The 26,586-nt window shown below is 39.4% G+C and overlaps 2 protein-coding genes across 4 annotated transcripts; both read right to left on the bottom strand.

Annotated features, from left to right (window-relative positions):
* Positions 1-241: 241 nt before the first annotated feature.
* On the bottom strand, positions 242-24,921 carry LOC104448629 (cytochrome P450 72A15). Of its 3 annotated transcripts, none has more exons than XM_018876275.2 (5): positions 24,600-24,921; positions 2,186-2,403; positions 1,838-2,082; positions 1,369-1,732; positions 242-942 (listed from the first exon to the last, which is right to left on the bottom strand). In XM_018876275.2, exons 1-5 carry the CDS (start codon positions 24,874-24,876, stop codon positions 517-519), a joined length of 1,530 nt encoding a protein of 509 aa, XP_018731820.2. In that variant the 5' UTR covers positions 24,877-24,921; the 3' UTR covers positions 242-516. The 3 variants fall into 3 exon arrangements, with proteins under 3 accessions (XP_018731820.2, XP_039168076.1, XP_010060784.2); XM_039312142.1 differs by lacking the exon at positions 24,600-24,921 and adding an exon at positions 2,750-3,076; XM_010062482.3 differs by lacking the exons at positions 242-942; positions 1,369-1,732; positions 1,838-2,082; positions 2,186-2,403 and adding exons at positions 21,343-21,918; positions 22,324-22,687; positions 22,794-23,038; positions 23,142-23,359.
* Positions 8,797-12,368, bottom strand: LOC108957040. Its single transcript, XM_039310820.1, has 6 exons — positions 12,363-12,368; positions 12,094-12,247; positions 11,349-11,564; positions 10,284-10,359; positions 9,851-9,965; positions 8,797-9,175 (listed from the first exon to the last, which is right to left on the bottom strand). The coding sequence occupies exons 1-6, from the start codon at positions 12,366-12,368 to the stop codon at positions 9,116-9,118; spliced, it is 627 nt and encodes a 208-aa protein (XP_039166754.1). The 3' UTR covers positions 8,797-9,115.
* Positions 24,922-26,586: the final 1,665 nt, after the last annotated feature.

Raw genomic sequence — 26,586 nt, 5'->3', positions numbered from 1 at the left:
CAGCACGACCAAATTCCAGGATCAACGAAAAAATGATCCCCGAATGAAACTTTCACTAACGGCAATGGCTCCATTTGCTTTGGACCAAGCAGTTGAAGGTCTCTGGCACAAATAAAACTGGTGTGGTTCTTCTCCTTTGTGGAGAAATGTGGTTCAATTTTTGTATCCTTTAGTGCACGTTAAAATCTGAAGAATAGAAACAATAAAGCCATCTTTACTGGTCATTGGCCAGATCAGTATCTGAATAGAAATAAATGGGTTTATTATAGCACTAGGAAAAGGTATAGCTTATCTTCTACTGGGGTTTTTCTGAGAGGAAGATTCGGATACATCCAGCGCCTTGCTGTTATTAAACTAAACTAACCGGTCACTTAGTTAAGAGGCCATTTGATTACGTTTACAACCACTAAATGTCTGTTCTTAAACAACAACGTACAAACTTCGAAAACGGTGTAGTGCGACATTATATCTATCCACGTATTTGTCTACACTACATGTCACCCTGATCTGTAACTTTTAGTTTGCCTTGCGCAAGATGACCTGAACACCATATCGTGGCTGGAGGGTGATGACATTAGAAGGAGCATGCGCATAAGATGGAGAGAGCTCAAACGTGAACTGCTGAAGAATCATGGCGAGCGCCATCTTTGCCTCTATCAAAGCGAAGTTTTGGCCGATGCATATACGAGGGCCCCATCCGAACGGAAAAAGGAGACTTGGTTTTGGTGGCCTTGGACACTCCTCGGCAAACCTCTCTGGCTTGAACTCCTCGGCGTCCTCGCCCCAAAGTTCTTTATCATGGTGGATGAGGAGTGTCGGCATTGAGAGCTGGACTCCCGTGGGTATGGTCAGCTTCCCGAGTTTTGTTTCCTTAAGAACCTCCCGAACCAGATCAGTCGCCGGTGGATATAGCCTCAACACCTCATTTAAGATCATTGTGACCTGATCGCGACAAATCCTTAGAAGAATTCATATGGTAGAGATGCGCATGTAGGAGCATCTATGAACGATCACGATGCTGGAATGATATCAATATCCTCGAAGAGATGGAAATATATTGTAATTTATCCAGAAAAAGGGGCTGGAGGCTATTGTCCAAAAAATCAGGTTCTTGTGTCGAGAGGAAATCCAAGTTCAATTCAAGTGTGCAAAGAAATTGTCCTGTCACTTCATTGTCGTGTTCATCTTCATAGGATAACATTATATTTAAACAAACATTTCATCTACTAAGGATCAGAAAATTGCATCCAGTAATTATAGAATGATTATCATGCGTTATGTGATAAAAGATGCTCGTGAAGAACTCTCCAGATCGGACCTATTATGAGTCCCATTCTCAACAAAAGAGGAAAAGAGCTTTGAACTTACAATCTTGAGGTGGCTTAAGCCGTCAGGGTCAGGTTTTCCGCTTCCGAAGATTCGGAGGACCTCCTCCCTAGCTCGTGCTTGCCAATCCGAGTGCACACTCAACAAGACCATGGTCCAAACCAGCAAGACCGAAGTGGTCTCTTGTCCGGCGAAGTAGAAAAGCTTGCACTCCTCGATCACATCGTGAAGGCTCATCCCGACATTCTCCTTCATGTTTGACTCCAGCAACAGCCCCAGCAGATCATCGCCAGCAGCTTCCCCTTCCCTTATTGCTTTCTCTCTTCTGCGGATAATGTCCATGAGCAGAGCCCGCACTTCCTTATCTATGCTCTTCATCCTCCTGTTCATCTTAGTTGGCACAAACCTGCGAAACATTGAATCAAATAGTCAGACTTTTTTTAGAATGTCATGATTGTAAGCCATAAGCTCATTTAGATTCAATTAACTTATGGATGATGAACGATTTTACCTCCAGCCAGGGATGTAGACCGATTGAAAGGCTATTATCGTGAGCTGGGCTTGTTCCCCCTGAAGTTCGCAAATCCTTTTGCCTTCTTCGAGGCTACTGCCAAACGCTGTTCGAGAGAGCACCTCACGGGTCAAATTTTGAAGGTCGACCCACGCGTCGATCTCACAGGATCTCTCTACTGATACCAATTTTTCCCATCTACCAACCATCTCAGCGCAACTTGAATAAAATGCGGGCAACATAAGCTGCAAAAGGAACAGACCAAAGCAAAGGAGGATTTAAAAGAGAAATCCTGAGGCATCAATGTGTGTGGTTCAATTCAGTTGACCAGGGAATAGTTTCATGTACCTTCAACTTCTCCATGTGGAATGCTGGATTGATGATCTTTCTGTGCCGTACCCATTTCTCGCCCTCGTGATTCGCGAGTCCATCCACGAGCAACTTCACCAGGGGATTGGAGGCTGGCTTGGGATAGTCGTTTATGTTGGAGAAGATCTCCTTTAGTTGTTCGGGGTTCGTTATGCGCACTCTCGGTGTTGGTCCTATCCACATGAACGAGTCTTTGCCTGCAATGCACTTGGTAAGAGCCACGGCGCCAAATGAAATACATGGTCTGCTGTCACACGACACGGTCACATGCAAGTTTTATTTAATGTCGCTTTTGTAAGGTAAGATGTCCTTATTGTGTGCATATCAAAATAAGCAATTATTTAAAGGAATTGAGATGCATTAACATCTTTGGTCGCAAAAACGCAAAACGGGGAAGTATGAATTTCAAGATAAAGAATAGTATATTCAAATGTTCTGAAACTCCATCAGCAACAGCTTCGACCAAAGGACGAAACCAAGCGAGTGTTAATTAAAAGGAAAATATAAGTGCCACACGGAGTAATACTATGAAGAAGTGCATACCATATGTTTGGGAGGATTGATGCAAGAAAGGGAAGAGACGAGGCTTGATGTCGTCGGAGATGGCGATGGGCTTGGAGTTGGCCTCTGTGAGCAACCGCGAGTTCTCCTTGAGGTCACCGAACAGGAAGGTGTAGGGTTTGCCGGAGAGGCCCTGCTGTCTCAGGAGCCTCTCGAGCCTTTTCGGCCTCAGCCACACCAAGTTCACCACCCTCCATGCCCATGTGGTCAGAACGGCTAGAACCGTTGCTAGCGCAATCGACTGGATCGATGCCTCCATCTTTTCTTCTGCGTGTTTGTATCTATTTGTCTATATGCTGTGAGAGAGACTTCAATGGTTTGATGTTGGGCAAGGGCGATTGTGTGGTGTCGTGTTTATATAGCCGTAGCACATACATAGCCGTGGGTGTTGGCCAAGAAGCTTCTTGACCGTGACCAGAGTTGGAATCAAAAATGAAAGAAAAAAAGAAAGAAACCCAAAATAAAGAGAAGAAAAGCCTATTCACCGCTCAAAATGCGAGGATGAGTATAGCACACGTATTAAATCATATACAGATTATTGAAAATAATCTCTCCTTTGCTGGCAAGGCGTGTTATTGGAGAAAGGAAAAACCCGGGATTCACATCTTGTTCATCATGATGGTGTAAAAAGACTTTGACAAGTGTTGTATCAAATTTGAAATACTTATGCCTAATAAAAAAAATTGCAATATTGTTTGACTATCTGCAGTTTATCATCTCATAATGTACATATAACATCAACTTGAACGGTTGCGAATAGAGCAACAGGTTGTCGTTTCGATTGTTTTCTAGCTTTTGTTCGCTCTCTGGCTGCAACTTTGGCTCGTTATGGGGATAGAGGCGAAGATAAGGCAAGGAGTCATTGTTATCCATGCGAGTTCCTTGTTCATGCGGTATCTAAGTGCATCGATTACGTTGGTTAACTTCATTTTTGCAAAAGCATATAGAAGAGCTTCTCCTGAAGTGTTTTTAGCATGATCTCTACTATAACTTCCTTAATTAATATCGCCATGTTCTTGGAAATAAGTTACTGTATTGCACATATTCTAAGAAAATCCCATGCCATTGGAGACAAGTTTTTTTTTTTCTTTTTAGTATAGGTCCATAGGGATTGCCATGACAGCAAATCACTAGACAAGGTTAGATTCCTTCCAGAAGTTCTTGTAATTTCATTGTTCTTTCCATCCGACTCATCCTTGTCGATTTCAAGGTAAGACTCTTTGAAGTTGCCAAACCGCCTATTTCCACGTTGCATCCCCCCATATGGCCTTTGACTTCACTTTATTGAATATGACTGTGATCTGTTAAATATGTTGCATATCAATATTGTCAAGTGCCTATATGTCTTTCCAAATTTATCCACATATTCGACTTTCAAAAAATTGATTAGTAAATGGTGAAAATGTCCATTCATCATAATTGATAGATTATTCTCATATGAAGGCCATCCAATCTCAACATGACCTTCGATGACCTCATGATAATATAATAGATGCTAATATCCTTAGCCTAGAGGCATTTGGAAAAAAATCTATGAGAAATAAGCGTTTGTTATCAATTGCTTTTCTTCTCTCTTTTTCCCCCTTGATGTTGATCACATGCCATGTAATTGAAGGTAAAAGAAAAAATGGAGAACTTGACCTCCAGGGAAAATTACCAAAAATGTCCTAAACCTATTACAATTATGCTAATTCAGTCCTAAATTTATTTTTTCGACCAATTCAGTCGACCGACGCCGCAACCTTTTTTAATAATTTTTTTGAAATATTTTATTAATTTTTTTAATCTTTTTTTTTCTTTTTTTATCTTTTTTATTTTTTTCCTTCTCTCTTTTCCTTCTTCCTCCCTCCTCCGATCACTGGACTGAGGTGATCCAGTGGGCTCACCTCACTAGTCGATGAGCTCGCACCGAGCGACGGTGGAGCGAGCCATCGTTGGAGTTGGCGAGGCTCACCTCGCGGTCGTCAAGTGAGGAGAGCCCTCGCCATATTCGGTGAGGAGGGCCTTGCTAGACACGACAAGCCCCCTTGTAGGATTTGGCAAGGGCTCACCTTGCCCGGCGACCACGAGGCTAGCCCTCGCCAACTCCGACGAGAGCTCGCTCCGCCATCGCCGTGCGAGCTCACGAGCTGGTGAGGTGAGCCCTCACCAAATCCGGCGGGGCTCGCCTCGCCAAACCCAAAGTGACGGCAAGACCCCCTCACCAAATCTGGCAAGGGCGAGCCCTACCGGTGGCTAGGCAAGCTTGCCCTCACCTAGCGACGGTGAGGCGAGCTAGCTCGCCCGCCTCAATCCGGGGCGATCGGCTAGCCCTCCCCTCTGGTGGATCACCGGAGCCAAATGAAGAAGGAGGGAGGAGGAGAGGAGGAGGAAGGAGGGAGAGAGAGAAGGGAAAAAAAGGAGAAAAAAAGGAAAGAAAGATTAAAAAAACATAATAAAATATTTCAAAAGATAAAATATTATTAAAAAAGGTCGTGGGTGCTAGCTAGCTTCGGCCGGCCAATTTTGGTTGGATGGACTGGTCGAGAATAATTGTAAAAGGTTTAAGACTCAATTGGTTAAAAAAATAAATTTATGACTGAATTGGCATAATTGCAATATATTTAAGACTTTTTTTGTAATTTTCAAGGCAAACTAGTGTTTCTATCCAAAGCAAGCACATATATTGCGAAGAGAACTGCAAAGGAGTCTTTTTCCTTTTTTGGGGGGAGTTAGACTTGATTTTCATAGCCAGCCTGACCAAAATTATGAGTACATTTGATTACGGGACGAAGCAATTATCTATTTTGTGACTTGTAATTAAGTTTTGTGTGTTGAAAACTTGAAATGTAGATTACACCTACCATTGGTGTAATAAATGACAAACTCCCTATTACCAAAACTAACCATCGTTTTCCTTGTTAATGTCCAATAAAATTTCAAAGTGCTTAAACGAATCCACTAACTTAAATAATCACTTATCATTTTCTGTGTAATTTCATAGATTTATTTAGCATACGAATTTTGGTATCTCTAACATTACTTGCTACATAAAATGGTTGAATCGTGACCATTCCAAATTATGGATGGACCACGTATTACGTTAGTTATCGCTCTTTTTTCGCATAAAAGGAGGCCTAATACGAATGCCTTGATCATTCTATATAAGCATCATTCGATATAAAATCAAGATTATAAGATATTGAAAAGTGAGAGCTTCAATTATTTCACACATTGCCTAAGCAAAGTGTTTTGCATCGTTCTATAAGATTAGAGATAACTTTCCATATATTTGAACCATTTCATATAGAGTCCCAAATAAGTCGAGAAGCACAATCATTAGGATACTTTCTCCGGACATTATTATGGCACCTATTAAAAAATTCTAGGTTGAAGATTGTGAAGGAATCTTCACTAAGCACCACTTGTGACAAGTTAAGGTGGGCGAGTCCTTTTACCTCAACTCCCCAGCATAACACTCAAATTACTAATGAGCATATGCTTGAACTCACGAGCTTATGTTCTAGAAACATCAACTCATGCCATTCAACCATCACTATAGATAGTAAGGACATTTATCAAGTTATGGTACAAGAATTGAAAAAAGATCCATTGCTGTTTATTTTTCCTTGAAATGTATGAATATATTAGAATTTGTTCATTGCGAATTCTAACAAGTTAAAAGTAACTTTTTCTTACTTTTCCGTTAAAATTTAAAATTCTAATATATATTTTAAATAATTGTGGAAGAATTACATGTGCCTTGACACATCAGTGTAAAGCAATTTTTGAAGTTTTCAAGCATTCTACATTATATAAAGGCTAAAATGGTAGGTGCGAGGTGGCATGAATTGAAAAAAAAAAAAAATAAAAACCACTCCTAATCATTTCATTTCGTTAATTTTAATGTTCATAAAATCCTAAAAAATTATGTAAATATTTTTGAAATTCTTGTTTTCAAGCTTTTTCTTGGGTTTTGACGAAAGTTATTTGGAGATGGCCCACCAAATGGATATAAAACCGGAGATATTGTGTGATTTAGCTGTGACGCATCAAATCATGTCTCGTGACGAATAAGAAAGACACATCGAGTCAAAATCTTAAACACTGACAATTTCCCGTGTAAAACGTCATCCCCTACGTTTTAAGGCCAAAAGGATAGGTGCAAGGTGGCAAGATTTGAAAAAAAAAAAAAGAAAAAAGAAAACACTCCACGTCATTTCATTTCATTATTTTGAATGTTTATAAATCCTAAAAAGAATTATGTAAATATTTTTAAATTATTGTTTTCAAGCTTTTTCTTGGCTTTTGACAAAAGCTGTTTGGAGATGGCCGACGGAATGGATATAAAACCGGAAAGGCAGTGCAATTTAACTCAGACGCATCAAATCATGTATCCTGGCCGGCAAGAAAGACGAATGGAGTTAAAATCTCGAATGCCGACAAATTCCCCAGTAAAACGTCATCCCCTACGTATGCAGGAGCGCGTGCTGGCATTTGGCCGAAAAGGCAGACGTAGTCAACGACGCCTTGTTAAAAGCGGTTCGACGACAATTTATAATCACCATGTCTTGGACTTCTAGAAAAGCGTCTTTTCGATTAGCATTTGCTACTTCGACCCAAAAAAAGAAAAGAAAAAAGAATGCTGTTTGCTTGGAAAGCAAGGTGATCTTGACTCCTCGGTGGCCAAACAGATAAGGCTCTTTCATTTTGCATCCACGGACCATAACTTCATGATTAAGTTTCATGGAGCAACAACATCTAAAACCGCAAATTTCCTATTTTTTTTTTTTTTTTTTTGTCTCCTCTCAAGAAAACATCTATGCTCACATACTATCCCATAACTGATGACTTGGAATGACTGAGAAATGAAACAAAGGAAGGCATGGAAGAAAACGAAACGAGAAACTGAAATGACATACGCATTGCAATTCCTGCATTTGCTCGGAAAAATTAATTTAGAAAGAACATAGCGATTCCTTTTCTTGTGCTTGCATATTTTGGATTGGAACATGTTAAAATGTCTTTAAAATGGATAATGTGAGACAACAAAAATAAAGGGTATACTCAAAATCATTGTATGTAATTAATTTTCTTATTATTTTGCCCCAATGAATGGATTGGCTATTGTTAGAATATAATACGTGAAAATGACAAGATCTTACAATTTACGTCAACGCGAAATCGCCAGAGAAATAAATGAGAAATAATAAGGACACCATAAATTTACGTGATTCGCCGAGTATCGATCTTACGTCCATGAAGAGAAATTCAAAAGAATAATCCACTATAATCGAAATTAGAGTTTATAATCACTCACACGCTCAAGTGTTTTCAATACCTAAATTTAACCCCAACCCAAAATATTTATAAATAAATAACTTACTTAAATATAAACTCACGGCGTAAAGCTACCACGCGTTCAAACTCAAAACAAAACATCGAAAAAGAACTCATTTTCTTAATCGCGTGGGAGCGTGGGTGGCTTCACTTGACGTTGTGCGGCAGCAGGTCCACGTGGGGTTCCAGCAGCCCTCACCAAAGGAATAAAGACGTACTAATCTATTTTATACGTGTGCCCAAAAGGTCAAAACTTTGACCTGAGCCCACCTCTTTTAGCTTTACGTGCAGAAGCTTCCCTTTTTTAACTTCATCTGCTAAAAGAAACGAAATAATAACGCTGCCTTGGAATTTTGTACGCATGTGTGTGTGCCCAAGAAGTCAAAAGTCTTGACTTGGGCCCACGAAAATAATTCGGCTTCTGAAAATTTGTCTCTATTTTTTCTCTTTTTTAAATCTTTAAAAATCTAGTGAATCGTGTTTTTACAAACACTTAAACTCTAGTCATTATTTAACAGCCATCTTGGCCACACCATAAGCGGAGCCATGGACTGGCTATTCTCCTTGTTCGATGGAGGAGCACTCCACATCTTTCCCGAGAACAAAGAAAATAAAATCGCATCTCCAAGTAACAATTACATTCCAAACCGATTCCTTTCTAACAAACAAGGCCTAATTCTTCCAATTTGATGAAGGATGATTTGACCGAAACTAAAATGGTATCGCCATTTTCTTTTGATGAAATGTACAATTGAGTCGAGAGTCTTAGACTTCCGTTCTTGCATAAATATAGACAGGAGAACCTTGTTCTTAATTCCACAAAACGATCCTTGAAAACTAGGAATAATTCCAAAACATGGATTTCTCGGACCAAAACAATCACGCTGTTTTCCTTGCTCACCTGACAGAAGGAAAATTGTGATTAATTACAGTTGATAACGTGATGGCCCCATCTGTTCATGTAGTCACCAGCTAGATCGCATGAACCATGCCATTTTCAGATACCTATTAAGGCCATTTGCTATGATGTTAACAATCATCGGCTTCTCTCGTGACACCAAGGACAATTGCAATTGTTGCCAGGATTGCCTGCGTATGGACATTGCAGGAATTTTCAGTTTTTGTCCATCACAAATGAATCGAACATGTACATGTAAGAGAGGGATGTAATGAAAAGCAAAGGCCAGGATTCAAAATGGCTCATAAATACAGAGGTTTAGAGATGCATACAAAAGATCTATATGAAGGAATGTGCCAGACAAACTTTTTCCCTACTCAAGAGAATCATATAGAAAAGCATCTACTCTGCAGTCCTGAAGTTCCATATCAACAGGGAACATGGATTTCATTTTAGAGGATAAACTAACATAGGCATTGCCAGGAATAAGAAGTCATTAGAGGGCCGGACAATGATAAGCTAGAAGACAGTAGAGGCTTCCTCAATTAACGTGTTATGTGGTATATTCGGGATAGAAAGAACCATATATACAGCTGTACATGAGACACGTTTTTGGACAAGGGAGAGAAGTCAATAACTTATGTGATGTATTACTGAACTGCTCTGATGGAAGAGGTACATAGTAAGACGAATGACGATATTAATTCTACAGAGTACAACAAAGGCAGACGACTATAGGTGCCAGTATGCACACCTGAGTGCGTAAGCACGCACCAGAGGGTAGGGGCATGAACATATAAATTACCTGGAAGTAACAAACAAGCGAATGTAGCTATTTTTGTGAAAGAAGAAAGATAGAGACTTACAGCAATTGTAGAAGCAATATATCCAGGCTTTTCCCGGTAGTCTATCCTTCCACAGACAAGAAGAAGTAGTCCAATGTACCAAGGGATGGCACCAAGGAAGAAGCCAAGGATAAACCTTCAACAAAGCAGACATCCTAAATTAGCTGATGATCATAAAGTTATGGAAATTATGATGAATATAAGGCTCAGATTTCGGTAAAAGAACCATCACATGGGATTTCTCTGGTTTCAAACTTGAAGGCCAGGTACCAATAAGAATCACAAAATATACAAATGTTGAACTCATGAAGCATAAGAATCTGCTACATCCAGGCTCAAGAATTGTCACGCAGTCCTTGTAGTTATAGGGACTGTTGACTCCATCATGCTTCGCAGTTGGCTATGCGCCAGCCAATACATGAAATCCAACCCACGAGTAAAGAAAGTAACTTACAGAAACCATCCAACTCCAATACCACAGCAAGGCAGCCGTGATTCTCTTACTGGTCTTCCTTCAGCAACAGCATAACCTGAATTTTTTCCGTGAAATGAAATCTCCCCCAGTAAAATGTTGCAAAGCATACAGAATGAAGATCATCAATCATTTTTGTTTCGTCAGGGCAATCAGTAAAATCATCAATATGGGCATACTTAGTTCTCAATGTTCCCGTAAGTTATCTATTCGAGAAAGGTGAAAAGAGGACCGAGGAGAAAAGGTTTCAGAGACACATTTTCCAATTTTTGAGTCCTACAGAATCTGATCAAGTTTAAAAGGATACAATAGATCATTTCACCACCTACGGTGAAGAAAACCCCATCAGTCACAGTATTTGCTGGCTAAAATTACTCATCTTCCTCTTGCTGCTCCTATCTAGACGTAATTCACAACTGGAAACGCATCTGAGCACTTATGACTTCAAAATAAGGTGAACACATAGGTGGAGCCATATTTATACTCTGTAGACAGCATTTTACTCGAGACACCAGTGGCTTCCGCATTTTATCTGACTTAAACTCTGAGAACCCTGGGACAACACATCGGGCAAAACATATGATTCTCCTCTGTATGAGCATGATTGACAGCTAAAGAGGCCACGTTCAAAGGAGTCAACAAAACGAGGACAAACGTGCTGGTCCGATTAATTTCACATAATTTCAACATCTTCCATGGACTCCTCTCCCACGCCCCCATACATCCAATGTCTCAAAAGATGAGGATGCTGAACCTTTCGCCAAAAAACTAAACCCACCGGATAAACCATATCCATTAATACATCATTCCATGCTAGAGTGAATAGACAGAGGTGAGCATATTGGCAGTTCATAAGACAAAATCAAAATCCCAAGATTCCCTAGAAGCATTCCATCATGATCACACAGAAATTTCAAATGCACCACGACCAAATTCCAGGATCAACGGAAAAAAAAATGATCCCTGAATCGAACTTTCACCGACAGCCCGTTTACATCCTGAAGTTAACTCTGCTAGCAAGCGATTCCAAAGGAAGCGACTTTGTACCTGGGACGTTGTGATACCCATGATGGTAATAGTGGGCGGGGGCGGGGGATCGGTGGCGCCCGGCGGAGGAGCCGGCTGGGGTAGCCGATCGCCGGCTGCTAGTGCAGCGGGTAGTTGGCGACGCCTTGGAAGGTGCCGTACTGGTGCCTGTAGTCGCCACTCGGGACGCCCCTGTTTCGGTCTTCGTGTGTAAGGCCCAGACACCCCTGCCTAAGGCTGGCATGGGTATTGCCACGGAAAAAAAAAATATAAAAATTATTAAAAACTGCAAAAATTTAGGATGACCCATGTCTACATCGACCAAAATGACTGTGTTGGCAAATTGTCAAAATATTTAAGATTATATTGACAAAATTGAAAAATATAAAACTAAATTGGCATATTTATAACACGTTTAGAACTTCTTCTTTTTTTGTAATTATCCCCAGAAATTCATGTTGTGTTGTGCAAATATATGTCAAACGACATGGTCGCATGGAAGTTTTATTTGATGTTCACTTTTGTAGAGTAAGATATCCCTTGTATATCGAAATAAGCATATTTAAAGGACTTGAGATGTATTAACATCTTTGGTTGCCAAAACTCAAAACGGGGAAGCATTAATTTAATTAATAGAAAGGACAATAAATTCAATGTTTTGAAACTCCATCAGAAATAGCATCGACCAATCGACGAAACCAAGCGAGTGTTAATGAATAGGAATATATTAGTGCCACAAAGAGTGATAACATGAAGATGTGCATACCATAGGTTTGGGAGGATTGATGCAAGAAGGGCAAGAGACGGGGCTTGATGTCGTCGAAGATGGTGATAGGCTTGGAGTTGGCTTCCTTGAGCAACCGTGAGTTCTCCTTGAGGTCATCGAACAGGAAGGTGTAGGGTCTGCCGGAAAGGCCTTGCTATCTCAAGAGCCTCCCGGCCTCTTCGGCCCAACCACACCGAGTTCACCACCCTCCATGCCCATGTGGTCAGGACGGCCAGAACCGTCGCTACTGCAACTGACTGGATTGATACCTCCATGTTTTCTTCTTCTTTGTGTGCGTATTTGTTTGTCCGTACGTGGGTCTGCGTGTCTCCGTGTGTGCGTGAGAGAGAGAGAGAGAGAGAGAGAGAGACCTTAATGTGATGATAATGTCGGGCAAGGGCGATTTTGTGGTGTCGTGTTTATATAGCCATGGCCCATACATAGCCATGTGCATGTTGGCCAAGAAGCTTCTTGACCATGACCCGAATTAAAATGAGAGGAAAAATAGAAGGACCAAAATAAAATGAAGAAAAAAGTATTCACCGCTCAATGCTAGGATGAGTATAGCACACATAATGAATCGAATATAGATTATTGAAAATGATGCATCTATATTAGGTGTTTCTGGACCACCTCAATAATCTTCTGTTCACATATCAAGCCTAGTTCAGAGGCACAATACCTCATAACTCTCTCATATAATTGATGGGTCCAAATTTGTTGGATACTAGTGTTGAGTAGTTTTAGACCTCTCTCAATCAAAATGTTAGTTCAAGAGGTGAGACTTTCCCTCACACTTATAAACTAACCACCAACCAAGAACAACCTCAACAGTCTCATGTGGCAGTAGAATATTCAATTTAGGACAAGTACAATGAATAATTTCTCAAAAGGACGGAGTCTCTCCTTTGCTAGCAAGACTTGTTATGGAGGAAGGAAAAACTTGGGACTCATATTATGTCCAACGAGACGGTGTAAAAAGCCTTTGGCAAGTGTTGTATCAAATTCGAAATAACTATACCTAATAAATAATTTTGCAACCGTGTTTGATGGTAAAATCCTTGGCCCAAAAGCATTTGAAAAATCTACCAGAAGCTTGACTCCCAGTGGTCATTATTAATTACTTTTCTTCTCTCTTTTTCCCCCCTTTTTACGAGGGCTCGGATGCTAATCACATGCCACGTAATTGAAGGTCAAACAAGAAATCGAGAACCTGGTCTCCAAGCAAAGTAGTGTTTTCTATCCAAAGCAAGCACATATATTTTCCCTTTTTGGGGGGATTTAGATTAGATTTGAAGGAAGTTTCTTAAGATGAGCTACATATGAATTTATAAAAATTCAAGAACACGTAGCATCACATTGGAAACAGAGAAAGGTAGCTAGACATCATGGCAAATCAACAATAATTTTTCCTGGTAGATGATGTCTAAAAATTCTGAAATTTCACCACGATATAGACATGAGAAAGACAAAAAAGTTTCATTAACGACTCGATCTCAAAATGCTTACTGAAAAATCCATTGAAAAAATAAAAAGTTCTGACTCAACAAAGGCAGAATGAGCATTCCGAATTTTACTCATAGCAGATTTCAAGGCAAACTTTGCAAAAATGGAAAACAAATCAAATGATGCAAATTTAGTGTCATTAGAAAGATTAGGATGTTCCATAAGACTTTCTAACAGACGTCAAGTTTAGTTAGGGTCGAATTCATGGTCAAACAGTGACAATTGCAAAAGTGTGCAAATCAGTCATAAGAACGGCAGAGCATGATGCATGATAATTGGCTTGTTAAGCTACTTAAACAATACATGAAAATTGTACAATTCAAACATAATGTAGGGCTAAATGTGATGATCAAGTTTGGTTAAGACATTTAGCCCTAAATCGATGTACAAAAGGTCACACAAGTTCATTGACATTGACAGGCGACTTACCATAAAGAACACTCATGACAAAATGCACAATAATTTCGGTTGTGACATGTCAACTTGGTGAATGGTTTTCATATAGGAAATCATCTTCAAGTGAGGCATGCCATACATCATTACGAAGCTTGTGCTATGCTCTAAATATGTCTAGAAGACATCATACACTAGTTTCGCTTTCAAGGAGCTCAAACGAAAACGTTTTTACGGATACATGATCAGTCAAATGCAGCAAGGGTTATATAGAATATAAATCGTTTCCAATAATCTAATGACATGTGAAAGTTCTACAAAAATTCCTACATATAAAATGCAATGTCGCGATTATTTTTTTGTGATGACTCCAAAGTCTAGTTTGATTTACAAAAGCCTACACGAAAATGAGAAAGCAAGATAATGTCATCAACGTCACAAAATGCAGCAGTTCGAACATCTCTTCACACAAGTGATTGACCTAATAAACAACAATCATTTGGTGCAAATTATATTAGTTAGAAAGCTTATGATATATACTACAACTTATGTGAAGGATGGAAATCCAATCAAACAAGTTCATCACCTCATTTCAAAGAAAATATGAGTTGGACTTGTAATAGCATTGGTCAACAAAGTCAACAAAGATAAAATAAAAAAAGTAAAAAAATAAAAAAACAAAGAAGAAGAAAGAGGGTTGAAAAGTCAAAAGCAAAACAAGTGAGCATGGGACTGAGCTCGAAACAATTCGAGAAAGAAAAGGAAGAAGAAAGTAAAGGGGAGAAGAGAAAGGGCTTAAGTTTACCAACTTGACTATGTAACACAACGCCCAGTAACTACTTGCGCTCCTCATTCATCCAATCAAGGTAGTTTTCCAAAATAGGGGAAAATTTTGAAGTTATGTGGAAATTGAGCCGTGAAGTCTGATTTTTGGGTTGTGAAGTTTTGGGTTTTCGTGGAAATGATGAATTATGGCATTGTAGAGCCGTGGGTTTTGACAAGAGTAATTTTGATGCAATGGTTTTGTCGAAGCGAGATTTTAGGGTTCTAAGACCAAGTTCCGTGTTGAGTTTTGATTTAAATAATTGTTTCAGATGAGCAATTTGTTGACGCGTAAAAGTTATTTTGTTGGCGTTTAAGTTTAGTTTAGCCAAGTGTAGTTGAGATAACATTTTACTTGGTTTTGATACTATTTCTCACTTATACTATAAGAATGTGAGTTCGTTGGATCGACTGAGCATTGTTATTTGGTTTGGGGCATATCTAGGTGAATGTTGTTATATGTTCTACGAATTTGTGAACTTATATCTTGAAAATGGTAGAGATTTGAGATATTATAAGTAACGAAGGAGTATGTTTATTGCATAAAAATCTAGATCAGCCAATTATTACATTTTCGTATTGGCGAAAGATTTTATGAAAGATATTTTGTCGTAAATATGATTTGTGAAAGAAATTTTGAAATTGTTCGAGAATGGTTTGAATTTTGAAATTGTTCGAGAATGGTGTGTGTGTGTGTGTGTGTGTGTGTGTGTGTGTGTGTGTGTGTGTGTGTGTGTGTGTGTGTGTGTGTGTGTGTATGTGTATGTGTGTGTGTGTGTGTGTGTCTCGTGTGTGTACGTGTAATACGTGTGTCTGTCCGTGTGCGTGTTCCCCGTGTCTCCGTGTCTCGTGTCTCGTGTCTCGTGTCTCCGTGTTCGTGTGTGTCTGTGTGTGTTCGTGTGTCTGTGTACATGCGTGCGGTGCGCGCGTGTGTGTGTGTGTGTGTGTGTGTGTCTCGTGTGTGTGTGTCTGTGTCTGTGTGTCTGTGTCTGTGTCTGTGTCTGTGTGTCTGTGTGTCTATGTGCGTGTGTGTTACGAATTAGCTTATGCAATGAGTCTATAATGATTTGAAAAACCTTCTGTGAAAGGCGCTTGAAATGTCGAGGGTTTATGAAATGGATTTCGAAATGTTATGAAAAATGTCTTGTGAAGTATATTTTATTTTATGGATTGAATTACGAAAATTTATATGATTGGTTTATAAAATACATTGAAGATCATGAGATTGATTATAAATTGAATTTCTAGATATTGAAGGATGTGAGTTTGGTGCTCAATATCGTTGTGAACCTATGGAGGAGCTGTGGGTATGCATATCAAGTTTAAGATATCCTTTTGATTGAGCCAATGGTTTTACAAGTAGAGACATTGCTAAAATGGTAATCTTGATCGCATTATCACAAGGCATTCTGTCATAATATAATTTGATATTAAGTGAAAGATTGGATTGACCTGATCATTGATATTTGAATCATGACAATAGATTTAAATGTGTATTTCTAACATGTACAAAACTTTGTTGAAATGAATGTACTTAATTTGATATGTATATTAATGAGTTGGATTATGAACTACTAGTTATGCTTAGAAGATATATACTATTCATTGAGCTTGTGGTTACTCACCCCTCTCTTTTTCAATCTTTTTGGGTCCTTTAGAGGCCATTAAAGAGAAAGTGTTATTGTGGGGGACTTAGATTTTGGCGATTTGAGACTGTGTCCTTCAGGTGGAAAGACAGTCGTGTCATCCCTATCTCTATAGGATTTGTAGTTTGACATCATGTAGTATTTGAGCCAACTCTTGCAACGTGTGGGACCATAGCGAGGGTGTTGTGCCTTAAAGGGTGGAGAATGTAACAATTTATACTCATGACGGTATAGAGGGATGGCAAGGAGGTTGCGTCTCGACAGTACACCAATAAGGCTAAGTGCATGTCTCCTATTTCACATCGCTAAAGGGTGGAGAGTGTGTAAGCCCAAGCGGTGATGCCTGAGGAGGAGGGATGGTGGTGCTTCCACGCCTCGGTCTCTAGACGTTTGCAAGGAGGGAACACGTCTCTTATCCCACGTTGCCTTAGGAAAGTCTTGAACTAGATTAATTCTAGGTTCTCTATCTGTATATATGCATTTTTTAGATGAAGCCCATAAAAACAAAAATGTGAAGGTCCAATGGGGTTCAAAGTGGATAATATGTGTATAGTGATGAATTTAGGTTGTTACAGGTAGTATCAAAACCGACTCTCGACCACATATGGGGCTACAGTGAGGATGGTGTGCTCCTAAGGGGTGGTGAAAAGTGTGACAACCCAAGCGGTAGTGCGTGGGAAGGAGGGACAGTAGTGCATCCGCACCTCGGTCCTGGACATGCACAAGGAGGGGGTGCGTCTCTTGTCCTAGATTGCCTAGGGGGAGTCTTGGACTGGCTTATAAGGTTCTGGGTTCTCTATCTATACATACACATTTTTTGGGTGAAGCCTAAAGGAACAAAACTATGAGGGTCCAATGGGCTCAAAGTGGATAATATGTATAGATTGACGAACCCAGGGTGTTACAAACTCAAACAGGACAGAACAACATAGTGACGTTATTATGATATTTAGCCTAATCAGATTTGCTTAAAAAATTCTAGAAAAAAAATATGTTATACCAACACAATTTTGTACAATTTCCGTGGAGAAACCATCTCCAAAATCTCAACACAAAAATCAATAGAAAGTTAGAAAAAAAAATGTTTGAAAACCAAAATACCATAATATCATGAAAATCTAGCAAAATCATCCAACTTCCAAGATGCACTTTAGGTATCAAACAAACTCCATTTAAGGCCCATAATAAATAAAATTGAAGCTTGAGACAAATAACGAGATTTAGGACCTCAGGTTTGCCCTAATATAGAGTCGCTTTCAAGCATGCGATTTTTGCAGAACTAGGTAGATTATGTAAAATCATGTTCAATCTCAGCTTCAATCAACACAACATCATCAAATATCATAACATCACATCCAAATCACAAATCTAAACATGAGATATAGTTCTAGGGTTTGAGTCCTGGCCCCAATCAATTGGCTTGATCTCGTTTCATTGGATTCAAGTTTTGATTGTTTACCCTTGTGTGATTTCAATGAAACGAGCTCGGTCGATTGACAACCTAAACTATGGAATGGATCTCAAACATCAAGGATTGTTGAAGAGATGCCATGGACGGTTGGATGGATTGGATTGACATCGATCAAGCCCCCAATCAATGGCTAGATAGAATCGATTTGTTTTGAATCAGTTCAAGCCACCGACAGGAGATTGGCCAATTGGAGGACCTCCGGTGGTAGCTAAGTGGTTTTTCAATCACTTGGTTCTTCAAGATAGGTTAAAGAAGACGATCGAAGGTGGGGCAACGTCGAGGGATGCCAGTTGGTTGTTGCGACCAGTTGCTAAACTGACGACTGGGATCACAAGCACTCGCGTTGGTGATTGGTCCAATCGGTTGATCGGGCTAATCGAGGAGCTCCGACAATCATTGGGGCTCCAAGCAGCAACAATGGGAGAAGAAAGGAGCTGGTGGATCTTGGTACTCAGCTTGTTGGGGTTCCACGTGAGCAGTGGTCGACGCAGCAATCTATGAGTGCAAGAGAGAGAGAAAGGGAAAGAGAAGTGATGGGAAAGAGAGAGAGGAGAGAGTTTTTGAGAGAGAAATTCCTGTTCAAATCTAAAAAAACAGATAATAAAAAAATACTCCTCCAAAGTTTTGGAGGGAAAAATCTTATTTAGTCCCCCTTTAAGATCAAATTTTGGTCGTCAGTTTGATTTGATAGTCAAAACTTGATCGAATGGCCTAATTAAGTTTATTATGGATTAAGTCAAGATATATCACATGATCATCCGGATGGTGTCGATGTACCAAATCAAAAGTTTAAATAGAATTTGTGATTAAGGCCTAATTAAAGGTACATTTGTAATTTCACAGAATCCATGGATATTTTTGCAAAATATGGAAAGTTGAAAAGCATAAAAATAAAATAACACACAACGGTAAACTCACTAGTGGTTCTCGGCCACCAAGAGCTGACCGGTGGAGGGCCGAATCAACCTCTTCGCCGGTGGCTAGTCAAATTGATTAGACCAATTAGAGGTGTATAATGGGAATTGCCCGAACTAAGAACCTCCTTGACCAAACCCCCTAGTTTTGGCCGATTCCCAGAGAGGGTGGTTCGGTTCCTAATTCTCATTCTTGGAACCGGTGGCCGGTCGGTTTGGTTCCTAGTTATAATGTGAGAACTAGTCCGATTAGACCGATCAAACTAGACCGGTTGATTATATATATTAAATACATATTTTTAAATTTCTTGATAAACAAACCCTAATGCCTCCCAATTTCCCTAATTATAATATATGAAGCAAATTGGATCTACTTGTTTGGTAGCAAATGGTAGTCGAATTGATGTGATTCATGCTTTCGATGCTAAAGAACAAAGAATCTAATCTTGGGTGTTGAGCCTTGAGTCTTGAGAGGGGTCACTGTAGAACTTTGTTCTGATGCTTTGGTTACAAGATCATTGGAATCTAGGTTTATAGATGGATTCAATTAGTGAAGCCTCTTAAGCTCAACTAATACCAACGAAACCTATCCTCCTAATAAGTGAAAAGAGGCAAGCCAAACCCTACTCCCAACAAGTTGTATCCCAAGTCAAGCCTTGGAAGAAAGGAAATGAGAAATCGTCAATGCGAGAACTTCCGGTAAAAAGGAGAATTAGCCTTTCAAGATACTAACCCGACATTCATTGCAAGACTTGTCAGCTTAATCTCAAGTCAAAGCCTTATCCCTCTCCTACTGAAGAAGTACTCTTTCATGGAGGATTGAGAGAATAGAAAGGCCATTTACCTTTGCTGATGAACTGTCACTTCATTAATAACAGAGAGTATAGAGAAAAGCTTGTTGTGTGGATGAGGAAACTCCCTAGGGACAAGCAGCAAGCCGCATGTATTTATGCACTGTGCCACAAGCAGCAAGCTGCAACACTGTTTAATTTATTTTTGGTATAAAATAGCTTACTTACTGATTCCACCAGACCAAATCAAACCAAACAAGACTGGTTGGTTGATCCGGTTCCTAGTATCATGACCAGTCAGTTTGATTTCCGGTCCCAAAATCTTGCAATTGGTCCCCCCAATTTGATCTACAATTCCACCTCGAAACAAGGTCGTATCGCGAACCGATCAGTCCTGGGAACAATGCATGCCAGTTTGATTGATTCGACGTCTCAAGCATCTTGGCCCCTGAAGTCCTAAATTTTATGTAATTTAGACCCTCAAGGATCAAATTGGAAACAAAGCTTGTTCAATTAGAGGAAAATGGTCCGATTCTAAAGAAAGCAAGCTAATTAAACCATATAAATACAATTCGGTTATTTTATATTGACCTAATTACTTAATTAACAAAAAAAATAGACTTGCATTATGGGTACATGCAATTGGACTTTTTAGGCCAAATTGGGCAATTTCACATAATTTCTTGATTGAAATCGCAAATTAATTGAAATTGAATTCAAGTAATATCATGAGGCACTTATTCGATTAATTGCTCATACCTAGGGTAACTTATTGTATCATAATTGACTTTGAATTGATGTCACGACTCTTATGCTATAAAATGAATCGAGGTTTAATGGTAAAATTGAACTTTAATTCGTGAAATTAATTATTAGTCTCAAATGATCGACTTGAATTTCTTTAGTTTTTTAGCTTGGTTTTCCTATATCCAAAAATCAAATATATGATTGACTTTTAATTTCAACATTTTGGGTTAAATCTTTGAAATTTTTGAAAACTAACCTGGCTAGAGTGAAATTAGAATCATTTATAATCTTTTTATGTTAAAAGCCAACTTTTGATTCGGAATTGACTTTTGATCAATGGATTGACCAATAAGTTAACATAAAAGTCAACCGTTTTTGGGTTTTCGATAGAATTGAATAGGAAATTATTTGAAAATAACAAGGCAAAAGAAAGAAATGGAAAATGACTTCTTCTTCTTTTTTAAGAAATATCTGTAACGCATCATCCCATGCTAGAGCGAATTAGCCAAGATAGCAATTTGTAAGACTAAATTAAAATCCAAAGATTCCCTACAAGCATTTCATCAAGATTTCACAGAAATTCCCATGCAGCACGACCAAATTCCGGAATCAACGAAAAAATGATCCCCGAATCAAACTTTCACTAACGGCAATGGCTCCATTTGCTTTGGACCAAGCAGTTGAAGGTCTCTAGCACAAATAAAGCTGGTGTGGTTCTTCTCCTTTGTGGAGAAATGTGGTTCAATTTTTGTATCCTCTAGTGCACGTTAAAAAATATGAAGAATAGGGATAATAAAGCCATCTTTACTGGTCATTGGCCAGATCAGTATCTGAAAAGAAATAAATGGGTTTATTATAGCACTAGGAAAAAGCATAGCTTATCTTCTACTGGGGTTTTTCTGAAAGGATGATTCAGATACATCCAGCGTCTTGCTGTTATCAAACTAAAATAACCGGTCACTTAGTTAAGAGGCCATTTGATTACGTTTACAAACACTAAATTTCTATTCTTAAACAACAACGTACAAACTTCGAAAATGGTGTAGTGTGACATTATATCTATCCACGTATTTGTCTACGCTACATGTCACCCTGATCTGTAACTTTTAGTTTGCCTTGCGCAAGATGACCTGAACACCATATCGTGGCTGGAGGATGAGGACATTAGAAGGAGCATGCGCATAAGATGGAGAGAGCTCAAACGTGAACTGCTGAAGAATCATGGAAAGCGCCATCTTTGCCTCTATCAACGCGAAGTTTTGGCCGATGCATATACGAGGGCCCCATCCGAATGGAAAGAAGGAGACTTGGTTTTTGGTGGCCTTAGACACGCCCTCGGCAAACCTCTCTGGCTTGAACTCCTCGGCATCCTCGCCCCAAAGTTCTTTATCATGGTGGATGAGGAGTGTCGGCATTAAGAGCTGGACTTCCGGCGGTATGGTCAGCTTCCCGAGTTTTGTTTCCTTAGGAACCTTCCGCGCCAGCTCAGTCACCGGTGGATATAGCCTCAACACCTCATTTAAGATCATTGTGACCTGATTGCGACAAATCCTTAGAAGAATTCTATGAACGATCACGATGCTGGAATGATATCAGTATCCTCAAAGAGATGGAAATATATTGTAATTTATCCAGAAAAAAAAAGGGGGAGGCTTGAGGCTATTGTCCAAAAAATCAGGTTCATGTGTCGAGAGGAAATCCAAGTTCAATTCCAAGTGTGCAAAGAAATTGTCCTGTCAGTTCATTGTCGTGTTCATCTTCATAGGATAACATTATTTTTAAACAAACATTTCATCTACTAAGGATCGGAAAATCGCATCCAGTAATTATAGAATGATTATCATGTGTCATGTGATAAAAGATGCTCGTGAAGAACTCTCTAGATTGGACCTATTTTGAGTCCCATTCTCCATAAAAGAGGAAAAGAGCATTGAACTTACAATCTTGAGGTGGCTTAAGCCGTCAGGGTCAGGTTTCCCGCTTCCGAAGATTTGGAGAACCTCCTCCCTAGCTCGTGCTTGCCAATCCGAGTGCACACTCAACAAGACCATGGTCCAAACCAGCAAGACCGAAGTGGTCTCTTGTCCGGCGAAGTAGAAAAGCTTGCACTCCTCGATCACATCGTGAAGGCTCATCCCGACATTCTCCTTCATGTTTGACTCCAGCAACAGCCCCAGCAGATCATCGCCAGCAGCTTCCCCTTCCCTTATTGCTTTCTCTCTTCTGCGGATGATGTCCATGAGCAGAGCCCGCACTTCCTTATCTATGTTCTTCATCCTCCTGTTCATCTTAGTTGGCACAAACCTGCGAAACATTGAATCAAATAGTTGGTTTTTTTTTTGGAATGTCATGATTGTAAGCCATAAGCTCATTTAGATTCAATTAGCTTATGGATGATGAACGATTTTACCTCCAGCCAGGGATGTAGACCGACTGAAGGGCTATTATCGCGAGATGGGCTTGTTCCCCCTGAAGTTCGAAGATCCTTTTGCCTTCTTCGAAGCTACTGCCAAACGCTGTTCGAGAGATTACCTCACGGGTCAAATTTTGAAGGTCGACCCACGCGTCGATCTCACAGGATCTCTCTACTGATACCAATTTTTCCCATCTACCAACCATCTCAGTGCAACTTGAATAAAATGCGGGCAACATAAGCTGCAAATGCAACAGACCAAAGCAAAGGAGGATTTAAAAGAGAAATCCTGAGGCATCAATGTGTGTAGTTCAATTCAGTTGACCAGGGAATAGTTTCATGTACCTTCAACTTCTCCATGTGGAATGCTGGATTGATGATCTTTCTGTACCGTGTCCATTTCTCGCCCTCGTGATTCACGAGTCCATCCCCGAGCAACTTCACCAGGGGATTGGGGCCTGGCTTGGGATATTCGTTTATGTTGGAGAAGATCTCCTTTAGTTGTTCGGGGTTCGTTATGCGCACTCCCGGTGTTGGTCCTATCCACATGAACGAGTCTTTGCCTGCAATGCACTTGGTAAGAGCCACGAAGCCAAATGAAATACATGGTCTGCTGTTTTTTAGGATTGCATGTAAATGGGTGACTTAATTCATATTGACGAGGGGAAAAGATGGTTATAATAATTACCATGGCCGGCACTAACGTGAACTACTTTTTAGCATTTTTATATGGTATAGTGAACGTTGACGTGGATAATATTTACAATTTTTTTCTGATTTGTTTTCCTTTTCTTTTCTTTTCTTTCCCTTCACCGGTCTAGGGCCTTGGTGGTGGCCAACAGAGATCGCTAACCACATGTGAGGGCCCAAACACCCTTGCCTAGAGTTGGCAAGGGCGTGGCCATAGTTAAAAAAAAAAAAGGAAAAAAGAATAAATTTCAGAAAATTTATTATAAATTGTAAAACTATTCACATCAATGTCGGACATACCATATGAGAAGGCTGTCATCCACATCAACAATTTTTTGCCAAAGTGTGGCCATAGCAAAAAAAAGAAGGTAAAATGAATAAATTTCAGAAAAAATTATTATAAATTGTAAAACTATTCACATCAATGTCGGACATACCATATGAGAAGGCGGGCATCCACATCAACAATTTTTTGCCAAAGTGTGGCCATAGCAAAAAAGAAGAAGGTAAAATGAATAAATTTCAGAAAATTTATTTTAAATTGTAAAACTATTCACATTAACGCTGGACATGCCATATGAGAAGGCTGGCATCCACATCTACAATTTTTTGCTAAAATTTTCTGAAATGACTATATTAACAAATTGTCAAAAGGTTTAGGATTAATTTGGTAAAATTAAAAATTTATGACTAAAAGGCATTCATACAATATATTTGTGATCGTTTTGCTTTTTGGTAATTATCTCCAGAAATCTGTGCTATGGTGTGCTTCTGTATATGCGTGTGTGTGGCAATGTAATTAGTAATTACTGTTTAAATGTCACATGACATGGTCACATGCAAGTTTTATTTAATGCGCTTTTGTATGGTAAGATGTCCTTATTGTGTGCATATCAAAATAAGCACTTATTTAAAGGCATTGAGATGCATTAACATCTTTGGTCGTAAAAATGCAAAACAGGGAAGTGTGAATTTCCAAGATAAAGGATAGTATATTCAAATGTTCTGAAACTCCATCAGAAACAGCATCGACCAAAGGGCGAAACCAAGCGAGTGTTGATTAAAAGGAAAATATAAGTGCCGCACAGAGTGATACTATGAAGAAGTACATACCATAGGTTTGGGAGGATTGATGCAAGAAAGGCAAGAGACGAGGCTTGATGTCGTCGGAGATGGCGATGGGCTTGGAGTTGGCCTCTGTGAGCAACCGCGAGTTCTCCTTGAGGTCACCGAAAAGGAAGGTGTAGGGTTTGCCGGAGAGACCCTGCTGTCTCAGGAGCCTCTCGAGCCTTTTCGGCCTCACCCACACCCAGTTCACCACCCTCCATGCCCATGTGGTCAGAACGGCTAGAACCGTTGCTAGCGCAATCGACTGGATCGATGCCTCCATCTTTTCTTCTGCGTGTTTGTATCTATTTGTCTATATGCTGTGAGAGAGAGACTTCAATGGTTTGATGTTGGGCAAGGGCGATTGTGTGGTGTCGTGTTTATATAGCCGTAGCGCATACATAGCCGTGGGTGTTGGCCAAGAAGCTTCTTGACCGTGACCAGAGTTGGAATAAAAAATGAAAGAAAAAAAGAAAGAAACCCAAAATAAAGAGAAGAAAAGCCTATTCACCGCTCAAAATGCGAGGATGAGTATAGCACACGTATTAAATCATATACAGATTATTGAAAATAGTACGTCTTATGAAGATCCCATAAGATCTTGCACTGGAAAATTCAGTTTAGGACAAGTACAATGTCTAATTTCTCAACGGCGATGGAATCTCTCCTTTGCTGGCAAGGCATGTTATTGGAGAAAGGAAAATCCTGGGATTCACATCTTGTTCATCGTGATGGTGTAAAAAGCCTTTGACAAGTGTTGTATCAAATTTGAAATACTTATGCCTAATAAATAATTTTTCAATATAGTTTGACTATCTGCAGTTTATCATCTCCTAATGTACATATAACATCGACTTGAACGGTTGCGAATAGAGCAACAGGTTGTCGTTTCGGTTGTTTTCTAGCTTTTGTTCGCTCTTTGGCTGCAACTTTGGCTCGTTCTGGGGATAGAGGCGAAGATAAGGCAAGGAGTCATTGTTACCCGTGCGAGCTCCTTGTTCATGCAGTATCTACGTGCATCGATTACGTTGGTTAACCTCGTTTTTGCAAAAGCATATAGAAGAGGTTCTCCTGAAGCGTTTTTAGCATGATCTCTACTATAACTTAATTAATATCGCCATGTTCTTGGAAATAAGTTCATGCACATATTCTAAGAAAATCCCATGCCATTGGAGACAAGTTGTTGTTTTTTTTTTTTTTTTTTATTTTGAGTATAGGTCCATAGGGATTGCCATGAGAGCAGATCACTAGACAAGGTGAGATTCCTTCCAGAAGTTCTTGTAATTTCATTGTTCTTTCAATCCGACTCATCCTTGTCGATTTCAAGGTAAGACTCTTTGAAGTTGCCAAACCGCCTATTTCCACGTTGCATCCCCCCATATGGCCTTTAACTAGGAATGTGTCACTTTATTGAATATGACTGTGATCATGTTAAATATGTTGAGTATCAATGTTGTCAAGTGCCTATATGTCTTTCCGAATTTATCCACATATTCGACTTTCAAAGAATTGATTAGTAAATGGTGAAAAAGTCCATTCATCATAATCGATAGATTATTCTCATATTTCCAATAAAATTTCAAAGTGCTTAAATGAATCCACTAACTTAAATAATCACTTATCATTTTCCATGTAATTTCATAGATTTAATTAGCATATGAATTTTGGTATCTCTAGCATTACTTGCTACATAATATGTCTACATAAAATGGTTGAATCATGACCATTACAAATAATGGATGGACCATGTATTACGTTAGTTATCGCTCTTTTTCGCATAAAAGGAGGCCTAATACGAATGCCTCCATAATTCTATATAACCATCATTCAATATAAAATCAAGATTATAAGATATTGAAAAGTGAGAGCTTCAATAATTTCACACATTGCCTTGAAGCAAATTGTTTTGCATCGTTCTATAAGATTAGAGATAACTTTCCATATATTTCAACCATTTCATATTGAGTCCCAAACAAGTTGAGAAGCACAATCA

The sequence above is a fragment of the Eucalyptus grandis genome, chromosome 1 (genome assembly GCF_016545825.1).
Source record: "Eucalyptus grandis isolate ANBG69807.140 chromosome 1, ASM1654582v1, whole genome shotgun sequence".
NCBI lineage: Eukaryota > Viridiplantae > Streptophyta > Magnoliopsida > Myrtales > Myrtaceae > Eucalyptus > Eucalyptus grandis.
The sequence above is the reverse complement of the archived record's forward strand: the minus strand, read 5'-3'. Positions and strand labels throughout refer to the sequence as shown.

What these genes read in the sequence shown, in the direction of transcription:
- LOC108957040 (XM_039310820.1), bottom strand. An exon ending in TCAATCCTCCCAAACCTATG is followed by an intron (nt 11,565 to 12,093) that starts GTATGCACATCT and finishes TACCCATGCCAG; the next exon opens with CCTTAGGCAGGGGTGTCTGG. An exon ending in ATTGGAGTTGGATGGTTTCT is followed by an intron (nt 9,966 to 10,283) that starts GTAAGTTACTTT and finishes GCTTTGTTGAAG; the next exon opens with GTTTATCCTTGGCTTCTTCC.
- LOC104448629 (XM_010062482.3), bottom strand. Translation starts at nt 24,876, where the DNA reads ATGGAGGCATCGATCCAGTCGATTGCGCTAGCAACGGTTCTAGCCGTT. An exon ending in TCCACATGGAGAAGTTGAAG is followed by an intron (nt 23,039 to 23,141) that starts GTACATGAAACT and finishes TTGCATTTGCAG; the next exon opens with CTTATGTTGCCCGCATTTTA. An exon ending in GTCTACATCCCTGGCTGGAG is followed by an intron (nt 22,688 to 22,793) that starts GTAAAATCGTTC and finishes AATGTTTCGCAG; the next exon opens with GTTTGTGCCAACTAAGATGA.